The 22,086-nt window shown below is 42.6% G+C and overlaps 1 protein-coding gene across 2 annotated transcripts in view; it reads left to right on the top strand.

Moving 5' to 3' along the window:
* The first annotated feature begins 5,982 nt into the window (after positions 1-5,982).
* Positions 5,983-22,086, top strand: part of ubap1lb (ubiquitin associated protein 1-like b) — a 27,365-nt gene continuing 11,261 nt past the window's right edge. The window contains exons 1-4 of one of the 2 annotated variants that reach the window (XM_078427312.1): positions 5,983-6,059; positions 9,498-9,557; positions 11,774-11,913; positions 19,402-20,139. In XM_078427312.1, the coding sequence (XP_078283438.1) occupies positions 9,521-9,557; positions 11,774-11,913; positions 19,402-20,139 (915 nt within the window). In that variant the 5' untranslated portion in view covers positions 5,983-6,059; positions 9,498-9,520. Of the gene's footprint in view, positions 6,060-9,454; positions 9,558-11,773; positions 11,914-19,401; positions 20,140-22,086 lie in introns of those variants that run through there. The other variant, XM_078427311.1, reaches the window with a different exon arrangement.

Raw genomic sequence — 22,086 nt, forward strand, 5'->3', positions numbered from 1 at the left:
ACCATTTGAAAATCCCAATGGCTGACCAGATGATGGCACGTTTCCTCCTGTCTCGCCGAGTCCCAGGTTTTCTCGCACACTTGAAACGTACCTGTTTCATTGGGAAACTTACAGTATTAGCTGAAAATGTCAATGTAATGTGGCAAACAATGAATAATAACAGATAATAATACAAAAATTTGTGGATCTGGCACCACCGATGCCCCTAAATGTGGCAGATTATTGGGGTTTTACTGTATGTGAGAACTAAAACAAGTTTAATAAACCACTAATTCGTCTCTTGTGGCAAAGCACAAAGGAGGCTGAGACCAAAGGTAATCTTAAGCTGAAATGTGGCTGAAGGTCATGAGGTAGAAAAATAAAATATCTTTCTATATTTCTTAAGTTCTCATCATTGAGAAATGAAAATGATCTGTGTAAGACACGTAGTGTAAGAAAATAACTGCAGATGCTGGTACAAATCGAAGGTATTTATTTCACAAAATGCTGGAGTAACTCAGCAGGTCAGGCAGCATCTCAGGAGAGAAGGAATGGGTGACGTTTCAGGTCGAGACCCTTCTTCAGACTGATGTCAGGGGGTGGGACAAAGGAAGGATATAGGTGGAGACAGGAAGATAGAGGGAGAACTGGGAAGGGGGTGGGGAAGAGAGGGACAGAGGAACTATCTAAAGTTGGAGAAGTCAATGTTCATACCGCTAGGCTGCAAGCTGCACAAGCGAAATATGAGGTGCTGTTCCTCCACTTTCCAGTGGGCCTCACTATGGCACTGGAGGAGGCCCATGACTGAAAGGTCAGACTGGGAGTGGGAGGGGAGTTTGAAGTGCTCAGCCACCGGGAGATCAGGTTGGTTAAAGCGGACTGAGCGAAGGTGTTGAGCGAAACGATCGCCGAGCCTGCGTTTGGTTTCGCCGATGTAAAGAAGTTGACATCTAGAGCAGCGGATACAATAGATGAGGTTGGAGGAGGTGCAGGTGAACCTCTGTCTCACCTGGAAAGACTCTTTGGGTCCTTGGATGGAGTTGAGGGGGGAGGTAAAGGGACAGGTGTTGCATCTCCTGCGGTTGCAGGGGAAAGTGCCCGGGGATGGGGTGGTTTGGGTAGGAAGGGATGAGTCTAATTATCATAATTGAACAGCGTTCAGACTCACAGAAGCCTGTAATTCTCTTTGCCCTGCCGTTGACCTGCCTCAGCCCGTCTGCTGCTGAAACCTTAATCCGTGATGTTACTACCTTAATACACAATTATCCAAGCTCTATCCTGGTTGACCATGTGTCCCCCAGTCTCCCACTGCACCCTTTTTCAGATTGAGAGTCAGGAAATAAGAGATATAGACAGTGATAAAGAGAAATATAGAACAAATAAATGAAAGAAAAGCAAAAGAGTAACGAAAAAGGGAACAGACCTTCGTTAGCTGCTTGCTAGGTGAGAATGAGTATAGGAATATAGGAGCAAAGAGGTCCTGCAGTTGTACAGGGCCCTAGTGAGACCGCACCTGGAGTACTGTGCAGTTTTGGTCTCCAAATTTGAGGAAGGATATTCTTGCTATTGAGGGCGTGCAGCGTAGGTTTACTAGGTTAATTCCCGGAATGGCGGGACTGTCATATGTTGAAAGACTGGAGCGACTAGGCTTGTATACACTGGAATTTAGAAGGATGAGAGGAGATCTTATCGAAACATATAAGATTATTAAGGGGTTGGACACGTTAGAGGCAGGAAACATGTTCTCAATGTTGGGGGAGTCCAGAACAAGGGGCCACAGTTTAAGAATAAGGGGTAGGCCATTTAGAACTGAGATGAGGAAAAACTTTTTCAGTCAGAAAGTTGTGAATCTGTGGAATTCTCTGCCTCAGAAGGCAGTGGAGGCCAATTCTCTGAATGCATTCAAGAGAGAGCTAGATAGAGCTCTTAAGGATAGCGGAGTCAGGGGGTATGGGGAGAAGGCAGGAACGGGGTACTGATTGAGAATGATCAGCCATGATCACATTGAATGGCGGTGCTGGCTCGAAGGGCCGAATGGCCTCCTTCTGCGTCTATTGTCTATAATGAGTTCGTGTCATCTCTGTGTCCTTTTATAGAGCTCATCTAGAACCCCCTCCTTGTCTCCAAGTTCATTCCTTCCATTCACCGATCTCTCATCGACTAAGTTCTCTAACGGCTCACAGATCCAGCAGCATCTCAATTTCAATCAGCTCAATCATTTGTTTTATCCCTCCATGGCTTTGCCCCTGCTTACTACTGTAGCTCCTACAACCCTCAAAGAGTAATGGTTCCTCTAAATGTAGGAAAATAACTGCAGATGCTGGTTCAAAGCAAAGGTATCACAAAATGCTGGAGTAACTCAGCGGGTCAGGCAGCATCTCAGGAGAGAAGGAATGGGTGACGTTTCGGGTCGAGACCCTTCTTCAGACTGATGTCAGGGGAGGGGCCGGGACAAAGATAGGATGTGGTGGGAAACAGAACTGGGTCTCCGGGTCTCCTCCCCCTTCCCCCCATCTCCACCATTAACTTCTTAAACCTCTCCTCCTTGAACATTCTCCTTTTAACTAACAATTCTGATCCAGATTCTCCTCATCTGAAGTAAATGCGTCCCTTTCTGAGTCAATCTTTTTCTGCTAATGCTTCTGTGAAGGTAGTCAAAAGTCTACAAAAAAAACACAAGACAGTAAGTTAAAACTAGGCAATGAGGTAAAACAAGTCCATGTTAGTGCAAGAGGTGGTACATAGTGTTCTGTTGCCAGGATAGAGTTCGGATTCTCCAGCACGATTCAAGAACCTGATGGTTGTATGAAAGTAGCTGTTCCTAAACCCTGGTGGTGTGGGACTCATAGGTTCAGTACCTCTTGCCTGACAGTGCCAGTGAGAACATGTCACTTGTCAAGAATAGGTCTCTGCCCTCTCCCTTGTCAGGTCCTCTTATATGTCGCCTGAGGGAACTTCAATGATAGGATGAGTTCAGCTGTTGGAAGATTGGATAAGCAGGATAACAGCATATTTGACTCATTTAAAAAATATATAAAATGTGCATATGATCTTCTTGAAACACTTTTGATAAAATACCACAGCAAGAATGTTATAAAATGTATGTTATGTGGATGTTCAAGGATACAGAAACCATGTGGGTAGAGAGATTGTTCGGAAATGGTGAAGAGATAAATGGTTATTTTTCTGATTGCTCGAGTGTTAGTAGTTATGTGCACCAATCAGCCAGGACCACTTTTATAATGATACAGCACAGGAGCACTCTCTTCAGCGTGCCATATTTCCAGCAACCATGATGCCAACCTAAACTAATCACATCTACACATGCTTCTAGCACGTAAGACAATAAAAGCACCATTGAACCATATTCACCTACTACTTGCCTGTTCATTTGTGTGCTTCTATGCTTTGTAAACGTTTCTATTGTAGCTGCTCCTCCCACCCTCTCTGGCAGCATATTCTGAGCATTTGTCACTCTGTGTTTAAGAAGAAAACCTGCGTTGCGACTCCCCTTTATACTTGCTCTCTCTCACCTTTAACCAAAGCCCTCTAGTGTTTAACGTCCACCCTGGGAAAATGTTTTATCTCCAATTATAGAAATCATTTTGGTATGGAAATTTTTCAACCTGCAATGGGATTAGAGAGAAAAGGAGTATGAAATCTAAATCTGGATTCGGAATCATCAAACTGCTTCATTTGAGTCGTCTGAGACCTGACTGGTAAAATGCATCTTCAAGACCACAATAACACTGTGTTCAGTCAGTGTTGGTGTTTGGAATCTGAAACCAAATTTAATTCCACCTCCAGCAGGTGGCAGTATATGCAAGGATGCAACTTGCACACTTGAAATATTTTACAAGAGCAATTACTTGATTCTCAAAATAAAAGCAAGTACTTGGAAATGGATTGTTTACTTTTCAGAACTAGTTTAACTAATGGGCTGTTTGACTTTGTCAAGAGTGTTTAATTGTTATATGTACTAGCAACAGAATAGTGCAATAACACATAAGTATATACAATAAGTTAATAACCATTATATTTGATAACCGTAATAGTGTAAAGCCAAAGTCTGTAGTGTAACCAAAACAAAGTGCATAGAAGATCATGTTTGCTGAGGTTAGTTTTGTACCTTGTTCAAGAGCCTGATTGTTGCTGGAAAGGAGCAGTTCTTGAACCTGGAAGTCATGGTTTTAAGACTCCTGTACCTTCTTCGCGGTGGTAGCAGCGAGATGAGAGCGTGGCCAGGGTGGTGTGGGTCTTTGATATATTGGCTGCCTTACATATCCCTTCAACGCTGGGGAGGCCAGTACCCATGACAATGTCCAGCACTTCGACAAGTTGGCTGGGATGCTGCTGCAGTTTGTTTCATTGAAGTTGGAAAACGGGTAGGAAATCTCAATGTAATGTTGTCCATATTTTGTTACAACCTAGCACAAAATGATCTACACTGATCCATGTCAAAATGTGCTATGCAGATGTCTTGTTTTCAAAGCATTGTGTGACCACAGACTTTGTGGGATCCATTTAACAACGTCCATAGCCAATGGTTAGTTCCTTGTGATGGAAAATCCACTATTTTATCATAATTGAACAGCGTTCAGACTCACAGAAGCCTGTAATTCTCTTTGCCCTGCCGTTGACCTGCCTCAGCCTGTCTGCTTCTGAAACCTTAATCCGTGATGTTACTACCTTAATACACAATTATCCAAGCCCTATCCTGGTTGACCATGTGTCCCCCAGTCTCCCAGTGTAAGAAGGTGGTTATATAAAAGCAGCTGTTAAATTATTGAATTTACTTAAACTAATATTGGACTTCCCAAAAATGATGGACCAGTTCCTTAACCATCCATTCAAGCAATGGAGATTCAGAAGATAGACACAAAAAACTGGAGTACCTCAGCGGGTCAGGCAGCATCTCTGGAGAAAAGGAATAGGTAACGTTTCAGGTTGAGACCCTTCATCAGACCCTTATTTTCTTCCTACACAATGGAGATTCAGACCTCCTTAAATGCACAAAGATAGACACAAAAAGCTGGAGAACTCAGCGGGTCAGGCAGCATCTCTGAAGAAAAGGAATAGGTGACGTTTCAGGTCGAGACCCTTTTTCAGACAGAGTCAGGAAACAAGAGATATAGACGGTGATGAAGAGAAATATAGAACAAATAAATGAAAGAAAAGCAAAAGAGTAACGAAAAAGGGAACAGACCTTCGTTAGCTGCTTGCTAGGTGAGAATGAGTTTGTGTCATCTGTGTCCTTTTATAGAGCTCATCTAGAACCCCCTCCTTATCTCCAAGTTTCATTCACCGATCTCTCATCAACTCTGTTCTTTAACGGCTCACAGATCCAGCAGCATCTCAATTTCAAACAGCTCAATCATTTGTTTTATCCCTCCATGGCATTGCCCCTTGCTTACCACTGTAGCTCCTACAACCCTCAAAGAGTATTGGTTCCTCGAACTGTAGGGAAATAACTGCTGATGCTGGTTCAAATCAAAGGTATCACAAAATGCTGGAGTAACTCAGCAGGTCAGGCAGACGTTTCGGGTCGAGACCCTTCTTCAGACTGATGTCAGGGGAGGGGCCGGGACAAAGATAGGATGTGGTGGGAAACAGAACTGGGTCTCCGGGTCTCCTCCCCCTTCCCCCCATCTCCACCATTAACTTCTTAAACCACTCCTCCTTGAACATTCTCCTTTTAGCTAACAATTCTGATCCAGATTCTCCTCATCTGAAGTAAATGCGTCCGTTTCTGAGTCAATCTTTTTCTGCTAATGCTTCTGTGAAGGGCCCTGCGGCATTCTCCTGAGCTTAAGGCACACTCTGAGCACGTAACCATATAGGGGAGGCACCAGGGATGGTATTTACACAGATAATAGGTGGGAGCTGTGTTTCTATCCTCTTGCATGAGGACATTTTACATTGTTCATTATCCTAAGAAGCTTTAACAGTAATCACCGACTCTGCCACATAAAGAATCAGATAACCATCAGCCTCCCAGTAGTAGAACTGTATCTGGTATCAGTGCTTGCCTTGAAGATATTTTGAAGTGCACAATTGACTTCCAGTCCGGATTTCCAACAGTAAGCAAATGTTAACATTATTATGGGCATAACAATATGATGAATTATTATTTATTTGCATAATATACTTTATTTAAAATATTTATGCATCTAATGGAACCACGATACATGAGAAATATAAAATTAAAACGTCTTACATGTATTTGTGTAGGATGGAACTGCAGATGCTGGTTTAAACTGAAGATAGACACAAAAAGCTGGAGTTACTTAGCGGGACAGGCAGCATCTCTGGAGAGAAGGAATGGGTGACGTTTCGGGTCGAGACCCTTCTTCTGACGGTTAGGAATAAGGGAAAAAAGAGGTATCGGTGATGATGTAGAGAGATAAAGAAAGATATGCAAAAAAGTAACGATGATAAAGGAAACAGGCCATTGTAAGCTGTTTGTTAGATGAAAACGAGAAGCTAGTGCGACTTGGGTGGGGGAGGGATAGAAAGAGAGGGAATGCCGGGGCTACCTGAAGTTAGAGAAATCAATATTCATAGCAATGGGCTGTAGGCTGCCCAAGCAAAATATGAGATTCGATGCTGTCCAGTTTTGAACTGAATTTAGTGTGTAATTTTTAGGGGACATGAATTGTGGAACAGTAAATAAAGGGAACAGAGGCTATAGGTATATAAATGTTTAAAAGTTAGTGAACTTTGCATTGTGTAATCTTTTTCCAAAGTGCTTGCTGGAATTGGGTGAATTCTCGAGGCATATAATTCAATCATATCTGGGTTAGTTATTGCCTGTTTCCGTGATGCTTTATAATGGGTGGTGAACATGATGTTTACTGTCTGTACGTCTTATGTAAAATACTCCAGGTGCTGCACTGTAAGGAGTTTGTACGTTCTCCCCGTGACCTGCGTGGGTTTTCTCCGAGATCTTCGGTTTCCTCCCACACTCCAAAGACGTACAGGTATGTAGGTTAATTGGCTGGGTAAATGTAAAAATTGTCTCTAGTGGGGTGTAGGATAGTGTTAATGTACGGGGATCGCTGGGCGGCACGGACTTGGAGGGCCGAAAAGGCCTGTTTCCGGCTGTATATATATGATATAATATGATATGATAAATCAGAGTCCTGGGAAAACGTATTCAACGCAATTTTCCATGCGCTCCTTGAAGAGACCCAGTTCTCTCTCTCTGACAAGTTAATGCAAACAAGAAAATCATTCTTAAATCTTGCACTTATATTTTGGGGAAGCCCTGGATCGTTAACGTTGTTTCTATGGCTTTGTTCTTCATTTGGTTTGGTTTAGAGAGAGCACATACAGGCCTTTGGTCAACTGCACCGACCATTGATCCCCGTACACTAGCACTATCCTGCACACTGGGGAAAATGTACAAACTCAGTCCAGACAGCACCCGTAATCAGGATCGAACCCTGGGACTCTGGTCAACAACTCTACCACTGTGCCACCCCCTCCATGTTAAAAAAAAACCCTCTGGCTTACTATTTGTGATCATTATCTAAGAATGTTGTTGGGCTTATTGATCTCAATTATATTTAATGGTTTCTAAATTCCTTTAACTTCTCACAAATAAAAACCTTGTGACACAATTGAAAAACTAAACACTATTATGGGATTGCTGGAAATATGAAATAAAAACAGAAAACTCTGGAAATGCTGCTTTGAATGAGGAAAGAGTTTGGCGTTTCTCATTTTCTGAGATGCTGTTCGGTCCCGCAGTTTAATTAAAGTACTGTCATTTCCTGGAGGCCAAGCACCTATTTGGAGAAGAAACTTCACCCAGAATTAAGCTTTTGGGTCAGACAGTTCACCAATTCCTCCAAAGGCTTCCAATAGGTCGCAGTCTCTTGATCAATCCACTACACATCAATGGTCCAGGGTGGCATGGTGGCACAGCGGTAGAGTCGCTGCCTTACAGCGCCAGAGACCCTGGTTCAATCCTGACTTTGGGTGCTATCTGTATGGAGTTAGTATGTTCGCCGTGTGTCCGTGTGAGTTTTCTCCGGGTGCTCCGGTTTCTTCCCATACTCCAAAGTACAGATTTGTAGGTTGATTGCCTTTGGTAAAATTGTAAATTGTCCCCAGTGTGTGTAGGATAGTGTTAGTGTACGGGGTCGGTACGGACTTGGTGGGCCGAAGGGCCTGTTTGCATACTGTGTCTCTAAAGTCTAAAGAATGCAGTGGTATTGTCCAGTACTGGAAACACTGAAAACAACTAGAGCTTTCTCTGGGCCAATGATAGAATTATTAATATAAATATTGACAGCTTATTGCCAAATATATCTGAGACCTATGAGAATAAGAGACATATGGGGGAGGTGGGAGGGATTTGGTTCCAGAGCTTCTTTGTGCATTAAGATCCCTGAAGCGTTTATATATAAGTGTGAGTAGGGCTGGGGACAGACCTGTTTGTGAGCACGTGTCAAGGTCAGGAGAGCAAGTTGAGCAGGGGTTGTTAATCACATAAAGATAAGTTGCAAGCATTAGCGGTTTTTTTTGTTGGCCCCGTGTACGTCTGCTCATTGGTGGGAAGAATCGGTCGACTGATGTCGAATCTGCTGACGTCGAGGTTCCCCGGTCAATGGAATAATCCAGGGTGTGAGTAACTGGTTTCCAAGCTGCGCTATTTTTAAACACTCAGATCCATCATAACCCCGCATCGTTAATTAATAGCTCAGGATTGCCTGGTCTGTACACTACCCGAAACAGAGGCAGACAGATAACACACTTCAAACATAGCTGGTGCTGGGTGTATGGAACAAGTGCCTGAGGAAGTAGTTGAGGCAGGTACTATAACATTTAAAAGACATTTGGGCAGGTACATGGATGTGAAAGGCTTAGAGGGAAGATGGACACAAAAACCTGGAGTAACTCAGCGGGTCAGGCAGCACCTCTGGAGAAAAGGAATAGGTGACGTTTCAGGTCGAGACCCTTCTGTGTCTGAAGAAGGGTCTCGATCCGAAACGTCACCTATTCCTTTTCTCCAGAGATGCTGCCTGACCCGCTGAGTTACTCCAGCTTTTTATGCCTATCTTCGGTGTAAACCAGCATCTGCAGTTCCTTCCTACACAAGGTTTAGAGGGATATGGTCCGAATGGTGGTGTAGATGAGGCTGCCGTATGTCTCTATTGTGCAATGTTAGGCTTTCTCTAAGTATTTGTCCTGTCCCACCCCACCCCTCAAGAGAGTGCTTCATAGCTAATTAAATGCTAATTAAAAGGTGTCATCACCTTTGTAATATCGGAAGCAAGCAGCCCATTTGTACATGGCAATATTATAAGGGCCTGTTTCCGTGCTGTAGGGCTCAATGACTGTAATTCATGAGCTGACGAAGGACGGCTTCCCTACAGTTCTGCACAAGACCGCCCCACATTCAATCTACGTTGTTGGTGTATCACTGAAGTGGGGTTATCATTTGATTGACACAACACCACATCTTCCAATGTTTTTAATATATTGTAATCTAATTGTTTCCTTCCTTTCAGAGTACATTGGGAGAGTGAGAACAATGAGTAGTTCGGAAAATGAGGTTGGCAGCAGCTTGGGTAAGTTATTTCCCAAAGCAACACACACACACACCAAGGCAATCATGGCCTTTCCTCTAATTAAATGGATCATCTGCACTTCCAACCTAAACATCTGTGGGGGTGGGATCTGGCAGCTCGCAGGTAATGTGTTGTCTCCGTGGCAATCTTCGAATGAAAAGTAAGAGTGTTAACCATCTGCTCCGTCCAGCGTGCTTCACGAGTCTGACAAGATGGTGCAACAGCCAAAGCCTTTAATCTCATGGGAGTTCCAAAAGAACAAATAAAACCTCAAGACAATTATGGGGCATCACCTGGAAAATTCCCCCTTGACTCCCAGCTCATTAAAACCAGCCCTGAAGGCCACACCTTTCATACTTTCCAATGAAACACTTTGATATAAACATTGGGGAGATGGTGGTCATGATTATGGATGATTCACGTTCATTTTCATCGGCACATAACGCTGGCAGGGGCAATATTCATTGTCTGTTTCTGCATGGAGGTAGTGTTGCAAAGCCTTCTGTTGCTGTCTGCATTGCTGTTGTAAAATAAAACTACTTTATACCTGTGGTATATCTCTGGCACAAATGCTACTTACTGTTAAAAGGGATAGGTGACATTTTGGGTTGAGATCCTTCTTCAGTCTTCATCCGAAACGTGTCTGAAGAAAGGTCTCAACCCGAAACGCCACCTGTTCCTTTTCTCCAGAGATGCTGCCTGACCCGCTGAGTTACTCCAGCATTTTGGGTCTATCTTTGGTGTAAACCAGCATCCCGACTTCCTTCCTACTCTACTACTTTCTGTTACGATGCAATCTAAATCTTTTTTTTTTAACCTTAGTTTTAGTGTTAGACCTGAGCATTTTAGCTCGGTTTCTCAGCTAAACAGAATAAACTATTTCCAGAATAATCATAAGATCTCCTGTGCACAACATGATCTGCCAGGAAACAACTAGCAATGAAGAAAACGAAAGCTCGTAAATTATGTTAATTATCTGGAACATTGGAAGTTATTCTGGTAAAAATCCAAAGTCATTGGAAAAATATCCAGTCAAAATATCCCAAATCAAAATATACCAAGGCAATGAAAACATGCTTGGTGCTCTTGACTCAAAGATTCAGGCAGCTTGGTTATAACCTCAATGCATATGGTAGACATTCCCTGTGCCATTATATACATTCCTAAGTACAATGGAGAAAATCATGCCAATTCCAGCCAACATCATCCATTTAAATAAGCAAAGGGCTATTCAGTCAGAACAGTTTGTTTCCCTTCACTAAAATCAACTTCTTGCTTGACAAAGTATACTGAGATGATTGGAATGTTGTCATCTGGTGATGGTGTAAGTTTGGAGTCAAAGATCCATATAGTCCAGAAACAAGCCTTTTGCACCCACTCCCAACCCTGTGTCTATACTATAGTTTAGTTTAGAAGGATGAGAGGAGATCTTATCGAAATGTATAAGATTATTAAGGGGTTGGACACGTTAGAGGCAGGAAACATGTTCCCAATGTTGGGGGAGTCCAGAATAAGGGGCCACAGTTTAAGAATAACGGGTAGGCCATTTAGAACTGAGATGAGGAAAAACTTTTTCAGTCAGAGAGTTGTGAATCTGTGGAATTCTCTACCTCAGAAGGCAGTGGAGGCCAATTCTCTGAATGCATTCAAGAGAGAGCTAGATAGAGCTCTTACGGATAGCGTAGTCAGGGGGTATGGGGAGAAGGCAGCAACGGGGTACTGATTGAGAATGATCAGCCATGATCACATTGAATGGCGGTGCTGGCTCGAAGGGCCGAATGGCCTCCTCCTGCACCTATTGTCTATTGCTTAGAGAAACAGCGTGGAAACCTGCCCTTTGGCCCACCTAGTCCGCGCCAACCGGCGATCCCCGCTCACTTACACTACCCTACACACATTAACAACCAGTACAAACAGTAGTTGCTGGAAATCTGAAACAAACTCAGAAAATGCTGGAAATCTTGGCAAGTTAAGCAGCATCTGTGGAGAAAGGAACAGTTGACGTGTCTGGTCTGCGTAAGGGTCAGAGTTGAATGGTTGGCCGTTTCCCTCTCCCAGATGCCGCCTGTCTTACTGAGTTTTTGTTTGTGTTCTCAGAACCTTATTGGGCTGCATACTTTTAAACGGTGAGGATGTGTGAGCAAAAGCATTGTCTGCTAATCATGTCTACAGTGCAGCTTTACCTTTTCGTTCACTGAATCTTATTGTTTCTGCAGGAGCCTCAACCTACTTGGATGAAGTACCTTTTCAAATTTCTCAAACGTTCCAGAGAGTTCCTTTGGAAGAACTTAGATTGAGCTCTGCACGATCGTTCCCCTGTGTGCCTGAAAATACTGAGACAGCGGCACACACACAGGTAATGAGATGTCCTGGGGCATGAATTCTGAACAGCCTGCTTCCATGCTGTATGACTCTATGCTCAGATGGGGCATCTTGTTCAGACGAGATGGGCTAAAGGGACTGTATCCGGGCTCTATAACTCTCTGCTTAGATGGGGCATCTGGGTCGGCATGGACAAGATAGGCAGAAGGGCCTGTCTCCATGCTGTATGACTTTATAACTCTAATTCTACTGTGCATTAGGTAGTGTGCCGGCGAGGTGTGAAGTTTGTTTTAATAGAATTTTATTGCTGTTGAATAAACTAATACCTTAGAAATGTTACAGCTTCCACCCAGAACAACCCTTTTCAATGTTCAGTTTGTTATTGTGAGACATTCTACTGCATTGAACTATTACCATTTGTCTTCTTATTGAGTTGAATAATGAATTCCAAAATTAATGGAAGCCGATATTAATTTATCAGAATGTCAAGAACTGAATTTTGTCCCAATGTATGTCCAACTGACCAACTTCGAGCATTAACTGGCAACAATTAGGATCCTGGCAATTTTTACCAAAAACCATTCCTCTCACTTCCTCTCTCTCACGAATCCATTATTTATTTCCACGTGCAGAAATGTAGCTGCAGTTCCTTTAATGAAATCATAAAATATTGTGAAAATGCAGCACGATTCATTTTATAAATTTGAGTTTATTTAACTATCCAAACTGAAGAGTGATCTTTTGTTATTTTTAGTAAAGGAATACAAGAAACAAAAATGGAAGTAATCTCTTGTCCCTTATCCATCATTCAATCCATCATAAAAAGCTGGAGTAGATCAACGGGACAAGTAGCATCTCTGGAGAAAAGGAATCGGTGATGTTTCGAGTCAAAACCCTTCTTCTGACTGAGAGTCAGGGAAAAGGGGAACGGGAGGTATAGATGGTACTCAGGCCAAATGATAGAAAGATATGCAAAAAGCAATGATAATCAAGGAAAGGTGGAGCCCACAATGGCCCATTGTTGGCTGTGAGATAGAGAGGGGAGAAGGTTTACCACTCAGTTTGAGGTGACTTAGGCAAACGCACTAACTGCTGGCCATATCAATGGGACTCACATCAGGTGAATTACAAAATTTGTTCAGCGATAGAGGGAAAATAAATTACTTATGTAAAAACAATCCACCCTAAGTTGGAGATCAGTGCCTGGTAGAGTTGTTTCTACTGAACGCTTGCTGTTAATACTGCCCTTGCATGAGATGAAGAAATGTAGTTAGTAAATGTACTGGTGGTAAATCAATCTCCACAGATGTGACCAATCCAGGGATATTGATGACAAAGGTATGGAAGCTGAAATGTAATCTGGTTCAAGAGAAAAGTAATGTATATCCATGGAGGAAATGTGAGTTATGGCTACACGATCAAAGGATGTCTTTTGGCAAAAGTATAAATGATTATCAAGTATTCACAAAAAAAATGCAGTCCATATCAAGCTGCTTGATGATCAAATGCAAAACTGTACCCGAACATTCATCTGTTAGTTGATATAAATCACACTGGACCTTTTTAACTTTTTGGTAAAAGCTAATTTGGCATTTCAAGCAAAAGATACCGAGAAAATCTCAAGAAAGATTAGAGTTCAGAACAAAAGAGTCTTTGATTCTCCCTGTGGAAGGAGAGACTTGGACAAAGAGCAGGGTTTGAACTGAGGGGTGGTCGCAGTGTAGTTCTGGGCCCCCGAGTGTGACAACATGCTCTTGCAAGCGTGATATAAATGCCAATTGTTCTTGTGAGGCCTCTGGGATTACCACAGCGGTAGTGTTGCTGCCTTACAGCGCCAGAGACCCGGGTTTGATCCTGACAACAGGTGCTGTCTGTGTGGAGTTTGTACGTTCTCCCTGCATGGGTTTTCCTCTGGGATCTCCGGTTTCCTCCCACACTCCAAAGATTTGTAGGTTAATTGGCTTTGTATAATTGTAAATTGTAAATTGTCCCTTTTATGTGTTGGATAGTGTTAGTATGTGGGATCGCTGGTCGGTATGGACTCGGTGGGCTGAACGGCCTGTTTCTGCGCTGTATCTCTAAAACTAAACGTTAAGAAAAGCAGATGACATATGAAATGGATAAGTAGTTATTTGAATGGAGTAGATTTGCAAAAGTCATTTTGGGTCAACGTGGTTGTAATGTTACAGGGACCACGGGAAAATAATCTGTGGTGTTAACCTGCTCAGGAATCAAAAGTAATGGCTTGGAGCGTAACTTCCTTTTATCAAGCATAAATTCAAAAGAAGGACATTTGTTATAATATTAACAGATATGTTGGAAATTAAAGATATATTAACTTGTTTCTGAATCTTTGAGGTAATAGTGTGCCTGACACGATGAGGATATCAGCTTCAAGCTGGAACTTGCCCAGAGTAGGGGAATCGAGAACCAGAGGACACAGGTTTCAGGTGAGGGGAGAAAGAGTTAATAGGAACCTGCGGGGTTACTTTTTCACACAAAGGAGAGGTGGGGGTATGGATCGTGCTGCCAGAGGAGGTGATTGAGGCAAGTACTATTGCGATGTTTAAGAAACATTTAGACAAGTACATAGATTGGAAAGGTTTAGAGGGATATGGGCCAAACATAGGCAGGTGGGACTCGTGTAGATGGGACATGGCTGGTGTGAGCAAGTTGGGCTGAAGGGCCTGTTTCCACACTGTAAGACTCTGTGACTCTATAACTAACAGTCAGTCAGTGGAAGTGCAGGCAATGGATTACGTTCACGTTTCCCTCTTACTAACTGTACAGTGGGCTGGGCATAGGTGTGTGGTCCTGTGCAGAGACCCTCAGAGGGGAGGACCTGTGCAGTGATAAGACCTTCTGCAGGTACATGTGGAAAGACAAGTCTCCTGCTTTCCCTCCACGTACAGTAAATGGAAACCCCAAACAAGCTGGCAATGACACTGGGAAATTCCAGCATCGCCCCCTCAGTACAGCTCAATGGAAGTGTTACATTCTGGAAGGATTTACCTTGTCTCCACACAGACATTCAGATACATCTAAAATCTATTGAAACAAGAAACATATAAATATAAATCTATTAAAACTCCAACATGTGATGAGTGTTTGACAGCACTGGGCGTTTACTCACTGGAGTTTAGAAGGATAAGGGAGGACCTCATTGAAACCCACCAAATAGTGAAAGGCTTGGATAGAGTGGATGTGGAGAGGATGTTCCCACTAGTGGGAGAGTCTCGATCCAGAAACCACAGCCTTAGAATAAAAGGATGTACCTTTAGAAAGGCGATAAAGAGGAATTTATTTAGTCAGAGGGCGGTGAATCTGCAGAATTCATTGCCACAGAAGGCTGTGGAGGCCAAGTCAATGGCTATTTTTAAGGTGGAGATTGATAGATTCTTGATTAGTGCGGGTGTCAGGGGTTATGGGGAGAAGGCAGGAGAATGGAATTGAGAGGGAAAGATATAGATCAGCCATAATTGAATGGTGGAGTATGGGCCAAATGGGCAAATTCTGCTCTTACAACTTATGAACTTATAAAATAAAAGAAAATGAATGAAAATAAAGTTACTATTTACATTTTGAAAACCAAAATAAGTTTAATTAAAAACACATTCAAATACTTACAAATTACTGAAAGACATTTTTTTTTTTTTTTTAATGATTACTTTTACTCTCCTGTGGGCTGAGAATTCCCAGGGTCACCGAGGCTTACAACTCACATTCTGAAGAAGGGTCTCGACCCGAAATGTCACCTATTCCTTTTCTTCAGAGATGTTGCCTGACCCGCTGAGTCACTCCAGCATTTTGTGTCTATCTTCGCCAAGACTTTGCTGGGTCTCTCCTGGCCGACATTAGGAGGCTATTCTTTAGAGTTCAGAGTGAGTGCCTGATGGCCAACATGCAGCCTGCTTCCATGCGGTTTGAACCGGTGAGGATTCAGGAAAGTTCAGTTTAATATTTGCATTTAAGTAAAAGGAGTGCACTGTGCACATTCCCATGTAGTCTACCTTTTCTGCCTATGACCCTGAATGAATTTCTATCTGATATTTGCTATTGAGGGCGTGCAGCGTAGGTTTACTAGGTTAATTCCCGGAATGGCGGGACTGTCGTATGTTGAAAGACTGGAGCGACTAGGCTTGTATACACTGGAATTTAGAAGGATGAGAGGGGATCTCATCGAAACGTATAAGATTATTAAGGGGTTGGACACGTTAGAGGCAGAAAACATGTTCCCAAAGTTGGGGGAGACCAGAACAAGGGGCCACAGTTTAAGAATAAGGGGTAGGCCATTTAGAACGGGGATGAGGAAATACTTTTTCAGTCAGAGTTGTGAAACTGTGGAATTCTCTGCCTCAGAAGGCAGTGGAGGCCAATTCTCTGAATGCATTCAAGAGAGAGCTAGATAGAGCTCTTAAGGATAGCGGAGTCAGGGGCTATGGGGAGAAGGCAGGAACAGGGTACTGATTGAGAATGATCAGCCATGATCACATTGTATGGCGGTACTGGCTTGAAGGGCCGAATGGCCTACTCCTACACCTATTGTCTATTGTCTATTGTCTATAGTGTTTTGGTCCACTATTATTTAGTTCAGCCTGATTTGGACTACAAACTGTTGGAGCAACTCAACTGCTCAGGTAGCAACTCTGGAGAACATGGATAGGCGATGTTTCAGGTTGAGACCCTTCTTCAGACAATTTCTACATTTAGGACTACCTAATACTTTACTTGAGATGAAATTCTCAGTTCTATAATAATATCTGGTTATTCATATAAAAAGTCTCATGAATATTCCACTACAATTGACTGGGGATAAAGGGATTATTGTTGTGCTCTCAGCTAAAAGCTACTTGCAATGCTCAATGGACTATTAAACTGACCTATAGACTCTCTGGTAAGCTGAGTTGGCCTGAATATACTGAGGAGATGTGTTGCCAACATTTGCTGTTTGAAGTAGACCTTTCATCTGGTAGCAACTATAACATGCGATTTGGTTTTGCTTACTTTCCAATACGTTGTGTAAATAATTTAATGCTAAATCAGCTCCAGATTTGGAAATCTTTTCAGATCATTGTTTCCAGTTACATTTTATACTTTTGTACTTTGATCCATCATTCTGAGATTTGGTTTATCATTTCATTTTTACCAAGGGAAACGGCGTTCTGAAGTTTTCCAAGTCGTAAAATAGATGAATAGGTTCATTTTCTAACTTTGGAACAAAGGAAATCCTACATTTTTAACCATTTCTTGGCTTGTGCTCTGGGTTGACCTACCTGCCTACTTCCTCCACATTCCCTGCCCTTCCTTTACAAAGGCATGGGCCTTGAAGCATCTATTGGTGATGCTGTTCTTGTTACAGTACCTCTAAAAAGTTCAACATCATTATTTTGTTTCCCTGCAACATGACATATGTTTTTACCAGCACCTTTTTGGCTAAAAAAGAGTCCGGATATCAGTATTTCTGTTATAGCACAAAGTTCAGGGAATCAGAAGTATTGCCAATACTTGGTTTTCTCTCTTCCATCCAGCAACTATCAAAGGATGTATTGTCATAAGATCATCATAATCATAAGTGATAGGAGCAGAATAAGGCCATTCGGCCCATCAAGTCTACTCCGCCATTCAATCATGGCTGATCTATCTCTCCCTCCTAACCCCATTCTCCTGCCTTCTCCCCGTAACCTCTGACACCCGTATCTTTCTCTGCTTTAAATATATCCACTGACGGCTTCCACAGCATTCTGTAGCAAAGAATTCCACAGATTCACCACCCTCTGACTAAAGAAATTCCTCCTCATCTCCTTCTTAAAAGAACGTCCTTTAATTCTGAGGATATGACCTCTAGTTCTAGATTCTCCTAGTCGTCTTGTATTTTACGGTCAATGGCTGAAGTTTTATGGCCCATTCGTTAATTAATTCAGCATTAATTCAGCTCAGTGATGGCTCTTAGTAAGTTTTTTTGCAGCATCTTAGTAGGGACATTTACTAATCTGCCCTTTGATCCAGCATTGACCCCCTTTACAGATGATCAATGGGGTCTTTAAATAGGTTAAGAAACAATAAAGTTTTTCAACCAATGCTCACTCAGCAACACATTGTAAACGTGGAAGTTTAAACTGGATTTAATTTGAGGGAGCATCATGAACAAAACGTAAAATAACCATTTGTGAAACTGATGGAATTAAAAGGGAGAGATATCAAATATTAGGTGATGCTTTTTTTCCAAATTCCTCACATTAACTAATTGTGAATGTATTGGATTCCACAGCTGTAAAATTAAAGCTTAAGGGTTAGAGAGCAGTAATTATCACTAACTCATTAAAAATCAATGTTTTCTAAATGCAACTTCTCCAATGTTTTTAGGCAGCACAGTGGGTATCTCGTGGGTAACTCGGTGACTACACATTGGTGCATGTCTTTCAGTGCGGAGTATTTGTGTGTAGGAAGGAACTGCAGATGCTGGTTTATGCCCAAGATAGACACAAAATGCTGGAGTAACTCAACGAGTCAGGCAGCGACTCTGGGGAAAAGCAATAGGTGACGTCTGAAGAAGGGTGTCGACCCGAAACATCACCTATTCTTTTTCTCCAGAAATGCTGCCTGATCCGCTGAGTTACTCCAGCACTTTGTGTCCTCCTTTGTAAACCATCATCTGCAGTTCCTTGTTTCTACAAGATAATCTCTGAATAACCATGAACAATGTGGGTATATGACTGAGAGTGAACTATGATCGACCATTAGACTTATCGCCAAGTAAGAAAAGGTTATTTGGCTATTTGAGAAATTGATTTAAAGCTCTGAACTATTGCCATTAGTTTCTGCAGAGCAATCCACATATTCAATAGACAATAGACAATAGGTGCAGGAGTAGGCCATTCGGCCCTTCGAGCCAGCACCGCCATTCAATGTGATCATGGCTGATCATTCTCAATCAGTACCCCGTTCCTGCCTTCTCCCCATACCCCCTGACTCCGCTATCCTTAAGAGCTCTAGCTCTCTCTTGAATGCATTCAGAGAATTGGCCTCCACTGCCTTCTGAGGCAGAGAATTCCACAGATTCACAACTCTCTGACTGAAAAAGTTTTTCCTCATTTCCGTTCTAAATGGCCTACCCCTTATTCTTAAACTGTGACCATGGAACTGGCAGATGATTCATGGTACTCAGGTGTGTAGGAAAATAACTGCAGATGCTGGTTCAAATTGATGGTAGACACAAAATGCTGGAATAACTCAGTGGGTCAGGCAGCATCTCAGGAGTGAAGGAATGGGTGACATTTCGGGTCGAGACCCTTCTTCAGATGGAAGGTATGAAGAAGGGTCTCGACCCGAAACATCACCCATTCCTTCTCTCCAGAGATGCTGCCTGAGCCGCTGAGTAACTCCAGCATTTTGTGTCTAGCCATGGTACTCAGGAGATCATGAGAAGCCTTGTGGCCAATTTAACACCTCTACGTGATATTTGGAACAACAATATTGATGCTTTGTTGATGATTCATGTGAAACGCTGTTTTATTTTCTACAGTACGACTTTACGCTGGAAAAGAAGGTCTTGGAATGGGTGCAAAACCAATTCCTCAAGGAAGCACCAAGGATTGTCCCATCATGTCCACCATTCTGGCTTGCATTTTCCGATATTGAGGGAGCAGATGAAACAAATTATGAATCGCGCCCGACCAAACCACAAATGAGATATTCAGTGCTGAGCACCAGGAAGTGCAGGAGTTTCAGTGTGACAGATATTAGACATGTTTGCTCAAAGGTTGTGTACAAGTCAGACTCGGAGAGTGACGATGGTTACTCAGAGGACGATGAACTCTCATCATCTGATGAAAGCGAGAGTCAGAAGCTTCCTTCAATACCGTATCTCCGGAACAAGTTCCATGTCCAATCCCGATTCCTAGACGAGAGGCCAGCTTCGTCACCGGTTAATCCCTACAGAAGTCGACAGAATGAGAAATGTTTTAGTACCAGCTTCACAAGACTGCCTCACATCACTGGACCGAGGCACTCTCCTCTCTGTAACAACACTGACGGTGAGGAAGCGGGTAGAAGGCACCCGTTGACTTGGTCACCGGCGGCCGCACCCAGAAAGATGCCGACAAAATTTTCCCTGCAGCACCCGAACAGCAGGAATTGCAAAAATAATTTTGGCCAATTTATTATTGGAAGCCCACCGCTTGCCACAGCCCAGTATCACATGGATAGGTCACCTCTGAACAGAACAAGAACTCCAGGCAGGAAATACAAACCACCGTTTCCGGTAAGCGTTATGAGCACCTTTATCACACATGCAGAGTCGCAGCAGATCCTACTGTGGGGTGTTTACAGATCCCAGCTCTCAGATGGAAAAGCCACTACAGTACTAATGTGCCTTTCAGTAGTCAAAACGTTTTTCACAGTCAGAGAATCGTACTGCTTTTAATACAGAACTAGACCAAGAGGACCCGTTGGGCCCAAACCTCTCCTGCATTGGTGCAGCACCTCCTCCCTCCCTCCCCCTTTCTGAACCCTAATGAATTGTCGAATATGACATTATCTAACAATAGTATTAATTATGAATTATTTATTAATCCTGTCCTCAAAGACCATTCCAGGATGTATTTGGCTAATATATCCTACAGTGGCCATTATACAGTTTCAGCATTAAAGCCAGTCTTCTCCTAGAGTCATACAGCATGGAAACTGGCCCTTCAGCCCAACCTATCCACACCGACCAAGATGCTCCATCTACACTAGTCCCACCTGCCTGTGTTTGGCCCATATCCTTCTAAACCTTTCCTATCCATGTATCTGTCCAAATGTCTGTTAAATGTTTTGACGGTCCCTCCCTCAATTATCTCCTCTGGCAGCTCAGTCCATATACCTGTGTGAAAAACCTGCCCCTCGGGTTCTTATTAAATCTTTCCCCTCTCACCTTATGTCCTATGTCCTCTGGTTCTTGACTCCCCTACTCTGGGTAAAAGGCTCTGTGTATTTAACCTATGTATTCCCCCTCATGTTCTTATGCACCTCTGTAAGTACACATTTCATCCTCCTGCACTCCAAGGAATCGTCCCAACTACTTTAATTATGAAATAATTGCATTTTAATATTGAATGCAAAAGCATTTTTTCACTCTATTTATCCTAAAGAACAATTTAATTTGTAATTCATAATTTAGCTAAAAAGAACAGCAGAGTCCATCCCAGCACTGACAATGACATAGATTTAATTGGACCATGTAACAGTTCAGAAAACCTCATGATCTGGCTTAACCTCACTTGTTCAGCTCTCTCCAGAATTAGTAAAGGTCAAGAATCAAGACAAGAGTGTACAATTGTTATATGTACCAGCAATGAAACAATGAAATTCTTACTAGCAGCGGCTTAACTGGCCTGTCGATGCAATAACCCGCAGATAAATATATAACATTCAAAAATACAATAAATTAACAATTGGTTATACCAGGTAACCATAATAGTGCAAAAAACTGAAGTCTGAGGTTTACAAAGATTGTGAAATGTTTTGCTGTGCTTATTATACTCTAACTTGAATTCCCAATATATTGTGTTTTGGCTCTCATCCTTTCCCGATATTTCATTCAGTCTAGCTGAAGAACAATTGAAAGGTCTAAAACAATCGCTGTCAGTGTTGTGCTTTCATTCGCCTCGCCTGTTCAACTGTGTCACTGCAGCAGTCATATTTTTCCAGTTGTTGCCACAGCTAGATAAACAATTAGACACTGAAAATAGTTGGCTCGAGTGCAGTCGGGTGAGAATCATATACTCCTGGACAGCCTGTTAAATAAACTGTGTTCTGCTAAAACTTTTAGCTAAATGTAAACTTTAGGTTTGCCAAATGGAACATTAGGCTCACCGCTCTTCAAAGATGCGATGGCAATCTTAGCGCTGGAAGAGCCAAAGCAAGAGTAAATACTTCCTTATGGAGCAGCAAAGAAAATAGGAGCCACATAGCTTGGGGCAACTCACATCTCACCCTCCTTCTGGTCAGCGATGAGAACATGCTAGGAGCGTAATCTCACCCATTCTGTGTGTATGAATCAGGCAGACTCAAAGGACTGCCTCCACAGGAAAAAATAGTACACTTGTTTAATCTCATCCGCTCTCACAGAGGCTGAGCGAGTAAACCCACAATTATTCCACAAGCATTGAACCTTTCACCTCCCCCTCATCACTGGACACTTTGCTAACTCACTGTTGCAACTGTG

The sequence above is a fragment of the Rhinoraja longicauda genome, chromosome 33 (genome assembly GCF_053455715.1).
Source record: "Rhinoraja longicauda isolate Sanriku21f chromosome 33, sRhiLon1.1, whole genome shotgun sequence".
NCBI lineage: Eukaryota > Metazoa > Chordata > Chondrichthyes > Rajiformes > Arhynchobatidae > Rhinoraja > Rhinoraja longicauda.